Below are 20,005 nucleotides of genomic sequence, written 5' to 3'. Positions count from 1 at the left end.
TTTCCCCAGCCCTTTCAGGCGGTGAATGAAGGTGTTTAGTGAGCTCATCCATCACTTTAACTCGGTGAATTCCCACCTCCCACTGCTGCTGCTGCTGCTCTCTTTGAATGGGAATTTAAAATAACGCTGCAAATGGGGATGGCAACAGCGGTGAGGGGGGCTGTGTCATCACAGGGGGTTCTGTCTGTCCCCTGAGAGTCCCCATGGGTGACACAAACCCGGCTCACCCCCTTCCCCTCCAACCCTTCATCCTCACACACCCCTTGGCTCCTGGGAGATGGGATGGAGGGGGAAAAAAACAACCCTCTGGAGCATCTGAAGCACAGAAGGTTCTTTTGCATCTCAAAAGGGGATTTTGGCACCTCCAGGAAAAGGTCCAAAGCTTCTGGACACATTCAAGTTTTTCCAGGCCTTGCCAGCCTGTGTTTTGACACATCCCAGTGTCAAAGGAGCCCCAAGGCTGATCCCTTTTGTCCAGCCCAGGGTGGCAATATGTTCTTGCAGGTGTTTTACTCTCCCCTTATCCAGGATTAGCGCCAGGCTGGAGAGCTTGGGGGGTTTTTTGGGATGAATCCACCTTTGTGTGCTGCAGGTCACTCCTCTCGTGCCCTGGGGAATGAGGATTATCCCTTGGCAGCTCCTGGCCTGGCAGAAATGCCCATCTGGAGCCAGTCCTCTCCTGCATTCTCTGCTTTCATCAGCTGCTGGGTCATGCTGGCCCCTCCAGTGGGGCTCCTTATCCCAAAGATGATGAGCTGGAGACTTGGGGCGGGGGGGAGCGTGTGTTGACACAATAATATGGACATAATATGGACAAATCACTGGGGAAGATTTGTTGTTGGGCTGATCTTTGCAGCAGCATTCCTTGAACAGCCAGCTCAGAGCCCAGTGACACAAACCCTCATCACTGGTGGGTGCAGAGAGCAGAGAAAAAGCCAAAATATTTGCATTTGGAGGGCCTGTGTTGGAGCAGAGAAGTCAAACAGGCAGCCAGGGAAAATCCAGGGAAGGTTTTTTTGTGGTTTTCCTGCTTGTCCAGCAGAATTTGGCTGCTCAGGGCACAGGATCACATCCCTGCTCTGCTCTACCAGCCAACCCCACCTCTGTCCCTGCTCTGTTTGCATCTTTGGGGGCAGCTGGAGGCTGAAATGCCCCCATCAGCAGGGAAATAACCTGCCAAAAGCAATGGAAGAGGGAGTTTGCTTTGGGCAGCTCAAGCTGTTCTGGATTTTACCTTTTGTTTGGCTTTGCAAGAATGGCTGCAGCCGCTTTCTGCTGCCCCTGGGTTAAAGGAAGGGGATTTAAAATGAAATAACTGCAGCAAAAAGTGTGCCCAGCAGGAAAAGCAACCCACAGGGTGCCAGAAATTCAGTTTCAACCTCTGCTGCAGTGACAGAGGAGAGGGGTGCTACAAAATTCTCTCATTGGAACAGAAGATGAAAAAGCCACCCAAAAAATCCCTTTTTCTTTTGAAGCCAGGGTCAGGTTGTATCCTGTTGTTCCTCACTGGAGGGCAGTGAGGGGACAATGGTGGCTCTGTTGTGCTGGGCTGAGGGGGACCCAGTGTTAATGTGAAGCAGATGCACCCCAGGGTTGGAATTCCCAACACCAGGACTCGTTATCCTGAGGCTGCCAAACCCCAGGGATCCCATCCCAAGCCCTGGGAGCACCGTGGGCCCCTGCAGGGAGCAGGGTGGCCACAGGAACAGAGTTTGCTTGGCCAGCTGAACACCTGGGTGTTGAAAACCAGGCGAAACAAAGCTTTTTGGCCTGATAGATGTACAAATTCTGATTAAAAAAAGCTTTTTTGGCTCGATAGATGTACCAATTTTGATTAAGAACTGGCCAAATGTCAGGTGAAAGGCTCTTGGCTGCCTCACTGTGTCCATCTCCTCTTCCTTCGGCTGCTGCAGCTCCTCCAGCACAAACCCCTGGATGTCCTTTGGGATGTTCTGGATGTCCTGACCCCCTGGATGTGGTTGGAGGCCACCAGCCCCACATGGGACATCACAGACCCATCCCATGGGTCCCTGTCCCCCCCAGACCAGCCGTGCCCAGGGTCAGGAGCTGGAGTTTTCCCTTGATCCAACCCTGAGCGTGGCAGGAGCCGTGTTGGGCTTCACTTTGGACACCAGAGCTGTTGGGATTTTGGTGGGAAGGGCAGGATTGGGCTGGGAATAGGGTCCTGCCAAGGGTTTGGGGGGGGAAAGGGAAAAACAGGGGGTGATGGCAGCTCCTGGCTCTGGAAAAAATCCCTTCCCAAGGAGGGAGAGGGACAAGCAGGACCCTGGGAGCCGGGCTGGCGGCTGCCTCTCGTGCTCTGGCTCTCATCAGAGCACGAGGGGACCTCAGCCTGCCTAAACTCTTCCAAATGTGATCTGTGCTCCAATAAAATAAACATTTTAGGGAAAGCCAAGCCCCAGGCACACATTTTGGCAGCTGATCGTTCCCTAATTGCAGGAAGAGCAGTTGAGAGAAGTTTTTTTTTTTTTCTGTTTTGTTTCATTTTTTTTTTGTTCTGATGAGAAAACTGGGCTGGAGGATCAGAGTTGAAATTTCTCTCCCCACATCTCCCCACCCCCAAAAATCCTGGGGTTTTCCCCTTTTTATTAATGGAATTCAACTTATTTCAAAGAACAGGAAACACAAAGAGCCTCTGCTAAGTGTGAACCTCAAACCCTCATCAAGGGCCTGGGTACAAGGAGTTCTCCACAAATTTTTTTCCTCTTTTTTCTGTTTTTTGACAACACCAGGGGCAACTTTGAGGGCTAGGAGAGAGGATTTCAAGCCTGGCTGTTCCTGGGTGTTTCCCCCATCCCAAAACTCCTTGGGCTCTGGAGTGGGATGGAGATAATTAACACCAGCCCCAATTTCCATCCACGTGGCAAAACTCAATTTGTGGTGAGGGGACAGAGCAGGAGCAGCCACACTCTCCCCTCACTTTTGGGATCACACCCAGCCTGTTAATGGGGTCATTCCTTCCAAAAATCAAACAAAGCACATACAAAACCAAAGGGAAAGGCTTTTTCCCCTAAAATTATGGATTTTAGGGAAACCTCCATCCTGCTTTTCCAGAAAAGTGCTGGAGTCCTGGCCAGCACTGCTGTTCTCCATCACATCCCTCTCCCTTTTCTTTTTCCTCCTCTTCTTTCACTTTTTTTACACATGTTGGCAGCCAGCTGGGTGTTTTTATGAGCAAATTATTAGAGATTTCTTTTCCTGTGGCCTCTTCCCTTCAGACACTGAGGGCTGCAAATGAATTTGAAGGTTCTTTTCCTAACCAGCACTGCTTCTTCTTTCCCTAGTGGGGAGTTGCTAAATCCAACATGATTTGGGTACTTTTGTATCTACCCAATCATAAAAATCCATTTCCAAGAGTATTTCTGGCCTTTTTTTCCCTCCTGTGCTAGAATCTGAAGCAAATGCTGTTTGTTTTATGGCAAACTCTCATTTATTGTAACACAAATCCTTATTTTGGACCAATTCTCTTCCCGGGAGTCATTTTCAGAAGAAAGGAGCCCAACATGTTTTCCTTTGAATTGCTGATTGGTTTTCTCTGGGCATTTGTGCAAATTGCCTCTCCTGCAAAATCCAGGTTCTATCAGCTGCAGCTCCTTATTCCACTGGAGTAGATTTTGTTGGGGAAATTCCAGCAATTTCTGTATAAAATCAGAGGTTTGGGAGCCAATTATATAGTTGGGAGGGTGATAGAAATACATTTTATTTTGAGGAGGATGGGATAGGAAAATGGAGCTCTCCAACAGCAGAAGATTTTTTTTCCCCACTAAATTAAACAGAGTTATAATTATAGCAAAGCATTTTGATTGCTCCCAAGTGCTTATTTTTAGCATTTTGTTTAGCAGGAAATAAAAGCAAATTGGGGGGGGGGGTGTGTGGAAATGATGGTTCTGACACAGAGCAAGGACCTTTCCCTTCCCTCCCCATCCCAACCCAGGCTCCTGGAGCAGGAGCTGCATGCAAATGACATGCAAATGACATGCAGATGAGCTGCTAATTGCCCCTGCTGTAGCTATGATAGGTGGGGAGAACAGAAATGCAATTCCTGAGCAGCTCCTGTCCTTTCCTTGGGTCCCTTTGCTGAATGGCACCATGGGGACACCGAGGGGCTGGGGGACAGGGGACAGGGGTGGCACAGGGGGTGAGGGTGGGTGGCATTTCCATGGGATCAGCCTGGGAAAGCCCTCCCGGGTCAGGGAGTGCAGCATGAGCCCAGCACTGGGGTGGCACTGAGAGGTGACACCACTCTGTGACACAGCTCTTGGTGTCCCTGCTCTGTGGGATGCTCTAGGTGGTGACACCGTGGGGTGACACTGCTCTGTGGGGTGACACCGTTCTGCGGGGTGACACCGTGGGGTGACACTGCTCTTGGGTGACATTGTGAGGTGACACTGTGGGGTGACACTGCTCTGTGGGGTGACACCGTTCTGTGGGGTGACACCGTTCTGTGGGGTGACACCATGGGGTGACACTGCTCTTGGGTGACATTGTGAGGTGTCCCTGCTCTGTGGGGTGACACTGTGGGGTGGCCCTGCTCTATGGGGTGACCCTGCTCTGTAGGGTGACTCTACTCTTGTGGGGGTGACACTGTGGGGTGACACTGGTCTGTGGGGTGACCCTACTCTGTGGGGGTGACACTGTGGGGTGACACTGCTCTGGGGGGGTGACACCATTCTGTGGGGTGACACTGCTCTTGGGTGACATTGTGAGGTGAGACTGCTCTGTGGGGTGACACGGTTCTGTAGGGTGGTACTGTGAGGTGACACTGTGGGGTGTCCCTGCTCTGTGGGGTGTCCCTGTTCTGTGGGGTGACACTGTGGGCTGTCCCTGCTCTCTGGGGTGACACTGTGGGCTGTCCCTGCTCTCTGGGCTGTCCCTGCTCTCCTGTCCCTTTGTCCCACAGGTGAAGGCCTTGGTGCTGCTGGCAGTGGCCAACCCTCACTGGTGGATAAAATCCCTTTTCCGTGCTGTTTGTATCTGGAGTTTTAGGCTCTGATCCCAAATCTGCCCCCATGGAGGGGCTGGGACGGGGTCCCCGGGAGGTCTCCTCCATCCCAAAGCATTCCATGGATCCATGGATCCAGTCCAGAGCTGCCACAGCTCCTGACTCTTCTCCTCCTGCTGGCCAGGATTTATGGATGGAGGGCTCCCAGGAGCCCTGCCAGCCCTGCTGCTGCCCAAAATTCCCTTTTCCCATCAAACAGCCCTGGCATGGAGGTGGGGCAGGCCTGGAGCCAAGGAGAACACAGGGATTTGGGGATTTGGGGATTTGGGAAGCTGTGAAAACACAGAGCAGCCCAGGAGGTCACTGTGGGGATCCTGCAGCCAGAGGGAATTTCAGGGACAATTTGAGCTTCAAAATTCCTTTGCTGAATCCAAGGAACAAAGGAACAACCCAAATATTTGGGGATTTTTTTTTTTCTTTTTTTTTTTTTTGGAATTGCTCTTTAGGGTTGTGATTCCCACAGAGCATTCCCAGCAGGCACAATCACTTTATAAACATATTAAAGTTGATTTTGATGTCACATTTCAGGGCCAGAATGAAGAGCTCCAGGCTGAGCAACCTGCCCTTCCTACCCTCCAAAATCCAACACTTTGCAGGAGGAACAGGCTGGAATTTGGGAATTTGGGTAGCATGGGAATGATGTTACAACAGGGATGTCTGGAGTTTATGACAGGAAAAGTGCAAACCTTGGCAAAACTGGGAAGGCTCTTGGAACAAGAAGAGAACACAATAATTAATCCCCACTGGTGCTTTCTTAGCAGCAAAGACTTAGGAATTTTTAATGAATTTATTGGTAAGCTCAAAAGGAGCTTTAAAATTCCATATTTTGAAATTTATGTATTTTAAAAATCCTCTTTATCCTGAGGATCTCTGAGGAGGGAAGTCTTTCCAAGCTGTGGGGAACAGAGGCTTTAAACTGTGCTGTTTATAAACCTTTTTTTATAAATCTTTTTTTATAAACCTTTGTGACCACGGAGCTGGAGCAGCTCAGGAGCAATTCCAGCAGTGCCCACACTGGGTGTGTGTGTAAAATTCAGTAAAAAAAAAAAAATAATAAAATGAGGATGAGCCCAAAGGAGGAATTTCCTGGCTCTAAATTTTGGAGAATTTGGCAACTCAAATTCTGGTCACTCCATGTGGATGAATTGCAGAATTCTGATTGCTCCTCAAATTCAGTTAGTCCAAAGCAAATTTTTTGTTTATTTATTTTTCAATCCTACCATGACTTTGGGTGTTCTCAGCCACAGCAGTGCCCTGTCCCCTTGGGACTCCCTCCAAGTCCTTGATCTCAGGGATATCCCATGGCTGGAGGTTAATTTGAGCTCCTTTTATCCCCTGAGAATTCAGTCTTTCAGCATCAGGAAGTGTCCTCAGATCCTGCATTAAGAGGAGTGCAAAAAGAGCATTTCATTCTCATTTCTGTTTTATTCATCCTCATTATATGGATATATTTTATATATATATATAAATATAAAATAATACAGGATATTCAATATACAATATGTTATTATCTAAGTCACATTCCCTCTTTCAGCTAAATAATTGTATTTATTTCTCTTGATTCCCCCTCTGAGGATGGGGATTCTCAACCCTTTACTCAAAATTATCACTGAATTTTTAGCATTTGTTTGTGTTCTTTCCTTTCCCAAATATCTACTCCATTGTTTGACTGCCATCATTTGGAGAGGGATTTTGAAAAAGCACTTTAATACTCATCTTTGCTACTCCATTATTTCAGAACAAATCTTTTATCTCAGGATTTTACCTTTTTTTGTTGTTGTGTTGGATTTTTTGGGGTGACTCATTACATCCAATAACGTTTCACTGACATTTTCATGAATAGTTTTCTCACCAGGTGTCTCTACAAATTTCTTGCTGTAATTCCTCACTCTCTGGGGCTGCCTCTTCATTTTCCCTGAGCTGTTTTTTTGCAAGGAATTGGGCTGAACATCCCAATTTTCCTTCAGAACACGACACAAGTCACCATTTGTGCAGTGCTGGAGAGCGCTGCCATGAATTTAAACCAGGAGGAAACCCCTTTCTTTTAATTCCCTTTGATCTCAACATCAATATTCCTGTTTATGACAACATTTTCTGATCTGATTCCATGGCACAGAGCTTTTAGCTCAGCGTGAGCGTGGATAAATCAGCATCCTGCCAGTGTGTGAGCTTGGTGTAGGGCTCTATTCCCAATCCTGGTGTTACATTGGGCAAAAACCCAGCTTGGGGGGGGGGAAAAATCAGTGTTTTCCCTATGGAACAGCCTTGTTAAATGTGAGGATGAAACCAAGTGGGTGTAACTGATCCCCCACTAAAGCTCAGAGGGATTTGTTTAATGGTTAAGATTTTCCTCCTGAGATTTGGGGCCAACTTTTGTAGCAGGGCTGGGAGCTTTTCCAGCTGTTTGTTAACATAAATTAACTCTCCTTATTTCCATTTTCTGGCTCGGAATAGGCACGGGACTGGTTGGATGGAATCCTCTTTGGGGTTTTTTTGCCTGGTTCCCCAGGGACAGGAGGGCAAAGCCGCCCCCAGGACCAGCCCAGGGATTCAGGAGCTCTTTGTGCTCACCAGCAGGGTGAAAAGGCAGCTTGTCCAAGAGAATCAATCTGTTCAGTGGGTGTCAGCTAAATCCCTCTCAGGGGGACAAGGATAGAACCCCAGAGATAAATCCCCTTTTCCTGCCTGGCAGAAATCCTATGCACGCTCCGAGGGGAAAAACAAATGTGCAGCAATACTGAAAGCAGCAGAAAACAAATAAAAAAATATAGCTGTCCTGAAGCTGTCCCTATTCCCCCTCTGTCCCTATTCCCCCTTTGTTATCTCCTTAACTTTGCTTGTTTAAAGCCACATCAGACATCCCACAAGAAATTACAGGAAAAAATGGATAGAACCAGGATCAACCCCTGGCTGTCATGCTGTGAAATGGTAATCACAGATTCACAGGGGTACTCTGTGCTTTATTTGGGAGTGAGATGCTGCTTTGGTGCTCAAAGACTGCAAGACAAGAGGAATTTGGGGGTTTTTTTTGCTAGGTAAAACTTTTTACTGAGGCATCACCTTGATCCCACATGGGCTGCTCCCAAAAAATGATGTGGCTGCAGATATCCAAGAGAAGCAGTTGCCAATACCAAGTTACAGCTCTGGATTTGGAGCAGCTCTGGATTTAACTGGCACACAACTTATGGGCACGGATTTTTGGGACAAAGCTCCCATTTTCCCCCTTCTTTGGAATCTCTGGGCAGTCATCCCTCACAAGCAGCTTGGAAAAAGCATTCCCAGAGAAGCCAGAGCAGCATCACAGAATTCTCATCACATTCCTGAGGCCACCAAGCTGACACAGGAGTCACAGGGTCCTTCCTCTTCCTCAGGTGTCCAGGGTGTTCTAAAAACTTTTATTCCATTTTCAGTCCCATGAGAAGGGTGAGACAATACAGGTGTTGCAATTCACGCCATCACAATCAGAAGCCAACTATTTTAAAATTACATTATAAGCTTAATTACATTATAATTATAATTACATAGAAATATTATAAAATTATTATTACATTATAAGTTTCTTGGCCTATCAGCTTTTTGCTACACCATGCTGTAGATTAAAGCCAATTATCTAAAACTACCCCTCATGGGTCCCACTACAATGCATTTTTCATAGTTCTATTTCTCTAAAGTGTCCAGTCTTATTTGCAAGGCCATCCTTTGAAACTTATTTCTAGTTCCCTTTCTCTCTCAACAATATCTGCCTATTTTATGGCATTTCTAAGTCAGCATTTCTTATCTCAAGGTTTGCACAGATGCACACACTGTGTGAGCATTCTCTCAGGCCCTGGGAACTCTCCACAAATCCATTTCCCACAGTCCCCCATCAATCCCAGCTGAAATCCTCCATGAAACCTCTCCACAACTCCTTGCTGGACAATTCCCTTTTCCTGCCCGGGAGATGGGGCAGCTGAGAGTCGTTTTGAAAACTTTTATTCCATTTTTAGTGTGGTGACAAGGTGAGACAACACAGATGTTACCATTGATGCCATCACAATCAGAAGCTATTTCCTAATTATAATACAGTTACAAATGATAATACATTATATAAATTTCTACAAATCCATTTCCCACAATGCCTGTTCTTGTCCCCTCAGCAGTGCTGCCCCCAATCAGAGCCACCCCGCATTAACCCCATCCTCGCCTCCCCTGAAATAAAGATTTTTAGCGTTTACTTAAGCATTTATATTTTAGCTTGTAGAGTTACGAGTTAAATTTTACCTTTTTAAGTAAGAAATCTCTACTATGAGTCAAAAGCTAAAAGAAGAGTAAATTTCTAAAACTTCTTACATAAATAAACAGTACTTAGGGATGCAAGAAATCTAAATAAGAACACTCCTATATCTCCCCAGTTATCAAAAATACACAAATAAGCACCAAAAAACCAAAAACACATACACAGAAAAGTTCAAAATTCAACTGTAAAGAAGACTATGATCTCCAGCCCAAAACCACCAAGAGACCAGCAGAGCAAAACCAACAAAAAGCGTAGACCTAATTAGTATGAAAAGCGAGGGCAAGTAGAACCAAGAGTTAAATATGCATTAAAAAATAGTGCAATGTGCTGTATATAAAACACCTTTAAGAATAAAAGTTTAAGTCAGACTTGTGCACTCATTTGTAGAGTCTATTTATTTATTCTGTGTATTCCTTCCCCTCCACAGCTTGAAGGCCGTGCTGATGGGGAAGCCCCAGGACAACACCGTGGACTTGTCAGGCATCCCTCTGACCCCGAAGGACGTGGAGAGGGTGACGTCCTACCTGGAGCACAGCTCGGAGCACATCGACACGGTGGAGCTGTGCTTCACGGAGCTGACGGACGAGCTGCTGCTGCAGCTGCTGCCCGCGCTCTGCTGCCTGCCCCGCCTCACCACGCTGGCCCTCAACGGCAACCGCCTCACCAAGGCCATCCTCAGGGACCTCACCGAGACCCTCAAGGACCCCAAGAAGTTCCCCAGCGTCACCTGGATCGATCTGGGCAATAACGTGGATATTTTCTCGCTGCCCCAACCCTTCTTGGTCAGCCTGAAGAGGCGATGCCCCAAGCAGGGTAACCTGCCGACCATCCTGGAGTTTGGGGAGGGGCAGGTCAGTGATGTGGAGGGGCAGGAGGGGCTGGGGGACAGCCAGGAGGAGCTGAGGGCTGCGCCAGGCCAGGCTGGCAGCACGGACTGCGAGCACATGGACACAACAGCCGAGGCTGGCGAGCTCCCCGGCCCGGAGCAAGGTGCTGCCACACCACAGACATGATGTCCAGCCCTTGGGTGGGCACCTTGAGCAAGGATGACTTCAAACCTCAGAGCTGGGAGCGTCTGTTCCCACTCCTGGGTGCTCCAAGAGTCCCAGCTGCTGCCTTCCCCCTGTGCCACGAATGTCAGTGATTTTCTTCTTGAAGAACACATAAAAGTGATCACGTAGAGTGTCTGTATTTTCTAACAGCTGGCCAGGTGTTTTGAAGCATTAGTGGTGTGCTGTGCTTTTGGCTCTCTCAGAAATGCGTCTCCAAGGGGCTGCAAAACCTCAGAAGGGCAAGAAAAGGAGCAGGGAGGTGTCCAGGCTGTGCAGGGAAGGGCTCCCTGTCCTCAGTGCTGGATCTCAGCTGCTCCCCACGTGTCATGGACAGACAGCAGCCACCCCAAAGGGACCTGCCTGGGATAAACCTTCAATCCTTCCCACTCCTGACTTCAGGAATCCCTGGTGAGAGGTGTGGCTGCTGAGAAACAACATAAACCTGCTCACACACAAACCAGGGTGAAAAACCTGCTCCCGCACAAACCAGGGGTGTTCCTCCCAGTATGGTGAGCCCAGCCCAGAGGGAGAGCTTTGTTTTCCTGGGGCAGGGTTAAATCCCAGCCTACAGCGTGCCTGGACACCACCCTCACCTCCAGCCTTACCAAAAGCAGGCTGGCAGCTGTGCCTGCCCAGGATTTATCCAGTAAAACCCAGTTTCCCACCAGATGTAAAAACTCCTGAGCTTTTAATGGGAATATCTGTTCCATTCTGGGAGGGACACACAAATCCTGGAGTCAGGGCTCAGGAGCATCACTGACAAAAAGAGACCACGGTACTGAAGGGTTAAAAAAGGTAAAACAAGCCTGGGGTTCATCCCCTCTGCCACTGCCACACAGCCAGCTGGGATTTAAAGCCCCAGAAAACCTTGGGCTCACTTGGCCATGGCTGTTGCCCCCTGGACCAGAAGTGCTTTGTTCCTAAAATGTTCCAGTTTTTTCTAAGGCAGAGATTTGGGTGTATTTTCGGTGGGACATGGATCACCCCAGAGCAGCAGTGCTGGAATGTGTACTTGGGCTTTTTGGAACCAGAACTTCACTGAATCCCAAACCTGGGGGAGGGCAGGAAAGGGGGGAAAACTTCCTCTCCTTGGTTTTCCAAGGAGCAGAGCTAATTCCTCTGCAGAGGGAACCTCCTGCCCCAGCCCTTCCCCTGAGCAGCTCCCAGCAGTGACTCCAGCTTGGCTTTTTTTGGGTGCAAACAGACTTTTGGTCCCATTGCTCTGTCCATTTTTCCAGAGGGGCTTCAGGCTGCCAGTGGTTGTTTGCCCTCCATTTGCAAGAAGGTAACTTAGAAAAAACTCTGCTACTTTTAATACATTTGGCAACAGTCAGTATGATTTGCATGTATCCAAGCCTTTTTTCCTTTTTTTTTTTTTTTTTTTTAAATTCTAACTCTTTCCAACAGGCATGAAAAAAAAAAAACAACTTTCCAGTGAATATGGAATATTTCTGTTTGAAATAAAGGAGCTATCCATAAACAAAATAAATGATAATGTTTAATAAAGACCCAGTGTTGAATTTTTCCTCTGTCCAGGTTGAATGCCCAGGAAAAAAGCAGAGGACAAAGTGCTGAGAGCTGCTGGTCAAACAAAGAGCTCAGTTTATGGGCTGCATTTATCAGGGTGGGCATAAGGTGGACACAGAAGTATCATAAAAGAATCTTTTAAATTTTAAATATTGCCAGTGTGTAAAATAATGTGGGAGAAAGGAATGCTGAGAGTGGGGTAGTGCTCCACATGGTGTTTATCTCCTGAAGGAATAAAAGCTGTTTATTTGCAGCAGGGGCTCTGTCCCAGCAGCAAACTATGGGGGCCAGGGAGTTGGGGGAACATAGGGGGATTTAATCAAGAACAAGATTTCTCTTTGCAGAAAAAAAGAGAAAAAGAAACTGCAGCAATTTCTTCTTTCTACCCAGGTGCCTCAGTACTGGGCTCTCCTCATGCACAGCTCAAGCCCCTCTGCCTGTTTAAATTATTTCAATCACAAGCTCAGTGCTGCAAGGTTTTTATTCCCTGCTGAGTATTTGCACAGGACCCAGGGCCTGAGGAGCTGCCTGGACCCCCCAGTTCACAAATCCACAAACCAGAGGCACTTTGCATTTAGAGCAAAGTCTGCATCCTTTATTCCTGTTTTGCTCCATTCCCTCATGGACAAAAACCACCCAGGAGCTGCTCCTGCCACATTTCCCCTCCAGCTCAGCTTCCACCTGCTGGGAAACACATCAGCCATGGAGAAATAATTTCAATATCTCCAAAGGGAGATCCCACAGCCTTTGCCCTGTGCAGGTGTTGCACTGCTTGAGCCACCTCTGTTCCACTGGTACTGACAAAATCCCTGTGCCCAGTGAGGATTTAGCCCTTCTGAGACAGAGAAAGAGCTGGGAAGGGATTTTTATCAATATATCCGTGCATGCTGGAGGATGCACCAAATTACTTCCATGGAAAAAGGGAACAAAAAAAAAAAAAAGCAGAGCTGTTGTGGAGAGTTGGTTATAAAAGCTTTGGCTCATCAGTGCCTCCCTCACAGTGTGGATTAGTTCAATTATCCACTTAGTGCACTTCAGGATAATGATGATCCTGTGGGCTCAGCACAGGGTGGGGTTTGGTTGGGGTTTTTTTTTTCGAAGAAGGCAGAGTGAGATGCTTCCTTTCCCAGCTCATCAACATCAAAACAAGCTCAGGGCTCACTCCACATATAATCAATGTTCCCTGGGCTGCTCTGGGCTGCTGCTTTGGGTCAGAAGCTTTTAACTGGCCTTACATGAAGGATTCAAGGACTGAAAATCACTGCTGTTAGAATATGAAAGCAGAATGAGGTCATTTCTTGTCAAGGAGAGGAGGAAAGGGCCACCATAAAATAAATAAAGCATAAAAAGCCTCAGCCTGGCTTGGTTGGTTCTCTCCCCACCAGCACCACAGCTCTGCCTGGGCATCAAGCAAACCAGCCTGGGGAGGAGATTTATGGCCTCAGCAACAAAAATGTAATTGGAAATCATTCTGTGCAGATTGAGGAGCCCACAGTGAGGGAAATGGAAACAGCAGGGAGGGAATGAGAGAGGGGTGAGAGCCATGAAAGGGCTGATTCCAGAGAGCTCCTGCCAGCTGGGTGATCTGGGAAGGGTTTGCACCAAGGCTGGCTGGGTTTGAAGGTGGTTATTCATTTAAAATGAGGGTTGCATTGCCAGAGGATGGTTGGGAGCAGGAAAGAGGGCTGGGAAAAGTCACCCCCGAGCAGGGCGTGTGTGGGAGAGCAGAGGGAGACACAAAAATGCTGCTGGGGATGTCCAGAAGCACAAAATACTTAGGCCAAAAGCATCGCTGCTGCTCAGGGGCAGAAGTCAGCAAATGTCAACCCAAAATTGCCCAGACACCAACCTTTCCCAGAGGAAGAGCCAAAAAGTGACCTAAAGGATTAAGGGGACACCACGGGAGGCAGCAGCGGCTCAGGCTGTCCCAGGCAGTGCCACCACGCTGGGTTATCCCACAAAAACTGCCCCTGGAGAGAGGCAAAACCCCTCCAGGGCTCCCCAGGGCTCCATTACCCCTGTTCCAGTAGCAGCAGGAGGTTGTGAGCTCCTGCTCAGGAGCACTCCTACCCTGGAAACACAAACACTCCCCTGCTCCATTAGCTGGGATCTGCCATTGCCAAGGAAACTAATTGACCTAATTAGCAGAATTCACATATCAAACTTAGGGAAAAGGGGTAAAAACAACTGACCCAAGGTCTGCAGTGAAATGTTCCTTGGTGAGCAACAGCTGAAATCTCCTCCCAACCTCTCTGGTACAAGGATGGCATCCTGTGATCCTTTTCCCTCACTCCAAGGGCAGTGGGGTTTCTCTGTGCCTGGGGGATGATTTCCACCAGCAGGCTGTACAGAGCAAGAGGAGAGGCGCTTTCCAGCTCTGTGAAATGTCTTTAACAGGAAATTCTGAAGGACAGAGCCATCCCTCACCGTGCTCTGACTGCCTCCAGCCAGGCTCCAGCCTCACTTCCTAGGGGGACCCAGCTCCAGGCACATTAACATTAATTAATTACCATGAATAAATGGAAGGATATCCCCAGGCTGGACAGGGCTTGCAACAACCTGGATTAGTGTCCCTGCCCACAGCAGAATGCTGGAATGAAATGGGCTTTATCTCCCCTCTGACCCAAACCATTGTGGGATCTGTTTCTGTAACACGTTAGCACAGGGTTTGTTCTCGAGGTGGAACACAAGAGCTTTCCTCACTGCAGGAATCCCGGATCCCAAGCTGGCACTGCAGGAAAGGTATTTAGGAATAAAGTGTCATTTTTGATGTGCCAACTCCACCAGCCCATGGCTCAGTTACCCCTGAAGGATGGGGAATTGGAAGGACTTTGTTTGCAGTCCCTTCTGGCAGTCCTGGGCGTGCATTTTTTATCCCACTTTTTTTATCCCCCTATTTTTTATCCCTTTTTATCCCCCCACTGTAAATACATAGAGACACAGCTGGTTTTACCTTCAGCTCAGCTGATAGTTTTACATAAAATTGAAGACCTGATTTGATAGTCAGAAAAGATGCAACCTGTTCACTACAGCCCTTAATTATGTGTGCAGTTTGCTGAGTTTTCTTGGCTGCTAACAGCTTATTGATCCTGTGGCTTCTGGACCTTCTTTCTTTTTTGCTGTTTTATTAACTCAACCTGAGGAAAAAATAAACCTGTGGACTGGTTTGCATCCAGCAGGTTGTGATGAGCAATCCCAGCCTTCAGTGAGTACACGTGGCAGCTCTCAGGGAGCTGTTATTGGAAAGACAAATAGATTGGAGGTTTACAAAAGAGGAGAGAAATATTAATATTTAATTCACTGAAGGTTTGGCCTGGGCATTTATCACTGGATTTTCAAGGTGTGTGCTGTAAAACCACTTAATTCCTGGTTCTCCCTTGTCAGCTCTGTCCTTCTCCAGGGAAAACCAGGGTTCCTCTGGCTCTGGGCAAGAATTTGGGAAGGTGCTTTGTGATCAGGATTTTCCAAACAGCACTCACAGCCATCCTAAACACAATCTACATAATTAAAACCTCAAAGCATCTTCCTACAGGCCCAAATTCCTGGCATAGACATCCAGAGACTCAGGGATGGATGGAAATCTATGGGGTATTGGGCTAGAAGAGATGTGGAAACCCCAGCTGCATCACCAGGAATGAGCTTCCCTTGGGCAGCTGCTCCTTGTCTGGTAACTCACTGAGGCAAGAGCTGCAATTCCAGCTCTCCTAGAAATGAAAAACAAGGCAGCAAAGAATCAATCACACTCTGGTACCTGCTCCCCCAGGGCTCTGCCTCCTGATCCCACAGCACCCCACTGCTGGGGAGTTCTGCATGTGGAGAGACAGGCAGAAAATCCCAGAGGTGGACAGGCTTCACACTCACAGAACAAAAGGCCTCTGCCTGGGCTGTGTGCATGCACACATCACTTACCAAGAGGAGGACTTCACCATTCCTTTTTTGTTGTTTCAGTTTCACTGTACCCACCTGCTTGTTAAATTACCAATTCCAAGGCTCAGGATTTTCCCAAGCTGTGCTTTCCTGCAGGCTCAGAGCTCCCCTCCACCACAGGCACAGAAACAGCAGAGCTGGGGGCTGAAATGCAAATATTATCTTTTCTTTCTGTGCCAACCCCCAAAATGGGCTGAACTTCCAGGGCAGGGGCAGCCACCAGCCCACAGCTGTCACCTCACCTTGGTGTGACATCCATTCTCCAAACCATTTTGGTGTTGTTGGTGGCTCTTCAGCCCTGTTCTCCTCCCTGAAATCCTTCTTTTGCCTCAGCTCCAGCCTCTGACTTGTTGCCAGGTGACACCACGTTGTTGTTGTCATCTCCAAAGACCTTTCTGAGTATAAAAGCAGCACCTTTGAAATCCCTGCCCTTGATGCAGCTTCTGTTTTGCATTTCCAAACAGCCTGGCCCTGCCACCGAAGCTTTATTTCACCTCCTGCAAGCACAGAGCATCTTCCTCCAAAGCACAGCAGCAAACAGGCTGGTGGGGAGGTGCCTGCATAGATTAAATTAATTAAATTCAAAGTGCAGCTACCTTGTTGCAGGGGCTTCCATCACTGTGCATTTCAAAGGTCCCACCTCACTCCCAGCTTTGAAACAATTCCCATCATCTTCCCAGCAGGTATCCCTGCATTTCTCTCAGCACAAAGAGTTTATTATTTACTGCCATGGGTGAAAGGAATAAAACACCTGATTTGACACAGTTCAGGAAAATTGCTTTATCCAATGACTGACCAAATCCTCTGCCTGCTCCCAGCAGGGCTTCCAGCTCCAGTTTCTCATCTGGAACGAGGTGATGTGGAACTCTGCAGACTGCTGCAGAATTATCAGATGGAGGCACAGATGTAAAGCATTTATATTGGATATTTCAGCTGCTGCTGCTGTTGTGAGCTGCATTAAACAGCTCACAGATCACCTCAGCCCCAGCACTGCACTTGCTGTCTGATAAGGGCTGATAACCAAATGCCCATTGGTGCCACTATTATCTTGACTCAGGTGTTTATTAATAAAGTTTCAGCTATCCAGGAAAATTCATTATTTCTTATTATGGCTGATAACTTCAGGCTTAGCTGGAAATTTGTCTTTAATGTGCTGTTAAACCTCAAGCCTATTCCACTGTTCAGCACCCAACAAACCTAAAGCCAACACTAACAAATCTTTAGGTGCAGTTTGCATGTGCACAAAAAAACCCAAGAAAATCAAACCTCGACTAACTATCCTACAGGATCTGGGAAAGCACAAGCAAGAAAGCAATCAAAAAATCTGGGAAATAAATCAAAATTACAAAGAAAACCCAGCAGAAAGCCATAGGCAGCTTCAGAAACATCAATCATTATTTGTTCAGAGTTCGTGTTGCAGCTGTGCTGTGCAATGATTTTACCACAAACCATTACAAACAAAAAAAAAAACCTGTTATGGAAAAAATCCAAGTATTGACTTGCAAAAAATAACAGGAGCCTAACAAACAAAAGTCTTAATTATTGGAGATTAAACTTTTAACATCCCTATTTGATTAAAACAGCAGGGATTTTAAATCAGTCTCCACTAAATGATTTTCTCATTTGCATTTTGTTCAGGTTTCAATTCCACACAGGTGCTGGGCTGGGGGTGTTTATTGACTCAAAATCCACCTGGAGCAGGCACAGCCTGGCAGCTCCTGAGCTGCATGGGAGGGAAAGGGAGCTGCAATGAAGGGCAAATAATCCTTTATTTTTATCAAATAAAAATGAGTTTTAATTCCTTTGGCTTCTCATCACAGAGCAGGAACACTTTGGGGCTGGGACCATGACTGCAAGTTTGCATAGCATCAAAAACTGAGCCTTTGCTGGTCCAACACTAAGAAACATTAATTAACAGCTAATTAAAGAGTGACATTTTCACTGTGTGGGGGATTCTCTACATAGTAATGAAAGTTGCAAATCTTATTAGAAACAGGGAAGGAATCAGCAGTAAAACCGAGTTTCCCCAAAGAAGCATCTTTAAGGCTGCAAAAATCTCTTTTTATTTCAAAGGCTCTGAGCTTGGTCACTGCCCCATCTTGTGGGCTCAAGTGTCAGGAGGTAAAGCAGGACAGATGTTATTCTGAATTAGAGCACAGGAGCAGAAAATCCTCAATGTTTTTTCAATAAAAGCCCTCCTTGCACGCCCTAAATCAAACCCCACCTGTTCAACCCCCAGCACATTCAGCAGTTTTAGGATCAGTTCATTACAGTTGGGCTGAAATTGATTTCAAGCGTAAAATTAAGGCACTAAATGACATGAAGTGACAAAGAAGGGGAATGTTTGTCCTAGCAGAGCATTAAATAATGCATTAACCTTGTCCTTTACAGGAACACATGCAATGTGCTCAAGCTCTGGCAGCACAAGGTCAATGGGGTGCCAGAACATCCTGAGCCTGAGAAAGGCCAAAGACCCCCTGGTTATTTTGAGTTTTTGCTCTGAGCAGCTGCCTGTGGTATCTCAGAAATTGTAACAAAGCATTTGCTGGAGAAAACAAACCTGTGACACTTTTCTTGCATGACATCAATGCTATTCCTTGCTGGAAAACAGCTCCTTTGTGCCTCACTTCTCTGAAATGGAGGAGAGTTGGAAAATTAGCAGCTCTTCCTCCTGCTCTGAGGGGAAAAGGAGTGAAGTGTCAATATTTAGAATTTCTTGCACTCTGAAAAGCTCAGATACACAGGATATCCCTTCCTCCCTTCTAATTAAGCAGCTACAGCTCGAAGTGCCTCAGCTGAAACAGCAACCACCAAGCCAAGAGAGAGCTCCCCTTTACATTGCCATTAATGGCTGGCATGTATTAATTACAGTAATTTATGGCTTTGCATGAGTGATTATTCTCATGCTGATGTAGATGTGATTGCTTTACAATACTAATCAAGAAATAAGCACGATAACCAGCATTTATGTGCAATGTGAAGCTTGTGATTTACAGCTCTGCCCCTGTGGATCCCTCTCCTCCTCCCTCACAATTCCAGCCCCTCTCCATCAGCTCCACAGCCACAGCAGAGATTTTGGGGATAATCTCCATGTTTTCTCTCAAATTGTGATTTGAGACATGGCACTGCCATCTCTCTTATTGCTAAAAGCTGGCACTCAGCCATTCTTTGCTTTGCTGCATATTTCTTTCTTTCTGCTTTAATCTTTTCATCTATTTTAGATTTATCCAGGGTTGTTGGCTGCTGTTGAGTGCCAAAGGGATTCCTGCCAACTGTTCTTTTTAAACCTTTAGAAAATACAAAATAATTGTGTTTTAAAACCAGATTTTTGTCTGCTGTTTATTCCCCAACACTAAGTTTTAAGTGCTCCAAATGTAATCAAAACAGAATGGTTTTATTTCTCTTCCCCTCAAGCACCATGAAATTATCTGTGCTCCCCTGGAAGATCACAGTAAAATGTTGAAGACATTTGTTATGTTTGAAAGGCACCATTTTCTAACAGAAATAACACTTTTCCAATCATTAATCTCAGCAAAAACCCAGTCTGCTAGAGGATCCCTGCTGAGGAACTTTGGTTTTGATTAGATCAATAAACAAGTGATGCTAAAATGAAACTCATGAATATTTATTTCCAACAGATACCACCAACTGCACCCTCAATAAAGCCAGGTAAATTCAGTATTTGAGTTTTCCCAGATAACTTTGCTCTGCTTTAATGAGAGAATTCTAACACTAGAAAGCAAGAATTATAAAACAAGTTGCAGCAAACCTTCCTTGAGCAAATTAAACAGCTCATTAAACAAGCTGCTGATTATTTCTCTTTGCTGAGGGCATGTGGCTGTTGTTACCTCCATGGTCTGCAGATTCACATTTTAAAAAAGGTGGACCCTTGTGCTTGTTAATTTTTAAACCTGTTTTTATTCCCAGTGCGTATTATAAGAAATGTCAACATGTTCTAATACACAGGCTCTTAAAATCAGGCAAAAGTAAGTTTTATTTAAACACTGCGCATAGAATGCAATTTTAAATTTTAATTAAGCAGTGGAGTAACCTGTTCTTCATACTGCTCAATTCCTTTCAGATACAGAGCAACTAATTAATTCCAAACATGTTTTACCTACTCCATTGCCCAGGCTGAATGTTTTCATTAAGCCCTGGATGTACTACAGTAACAATTCAAGGGAAAAAAAATCCAGATTA

General features: G+C 46.5%; 1 protein-coding gene across 1 annotated transcript in view; it reads left to right on the top strand.

Annotated features, from left to right (window-relative positions):
- The window catches only part of LRRC75A (leucine rich repeat containing 75A), a 60,222-nt gene extending 48,365 nt beyond the window's left edge, over positions 1-11,857 (top strand). Inside the window, exon 4 of the mRNA XM_030287891.4 lies at positions 9,727-11,857. Coding sequence (XP_030143751.4) covers positions 9,727-10,312 — 586 coding nt within the window. The 3' untranslated portion in view covers positions 10,313-11,857. The remainder of the gene's footprint in view (positions 1-9,726) is intronic.
- The last annotated feature ends 8,148 nt before the right edge of the window (positions 11,858-20,005 follow it).

Source organism: Taeniopygia guttata, chromosome 19 (genome assembly GCF_048771995.1).
Source record: "Taeniopygia guttata chromosome 19, bTaeGut7.mat, whole genome shotgun sequence".
NCBI lineage: Eukaryota > Metazoa > Chordata > Aves > Passeriformes > Estrildidae > Taeniopygia > Taeniopygia guttata.
The sequence above is the reverse complement of the archived record's forward strand: the minus strand, read 5'-3'. Positions and strand labels throughout refer to the sequence as shown.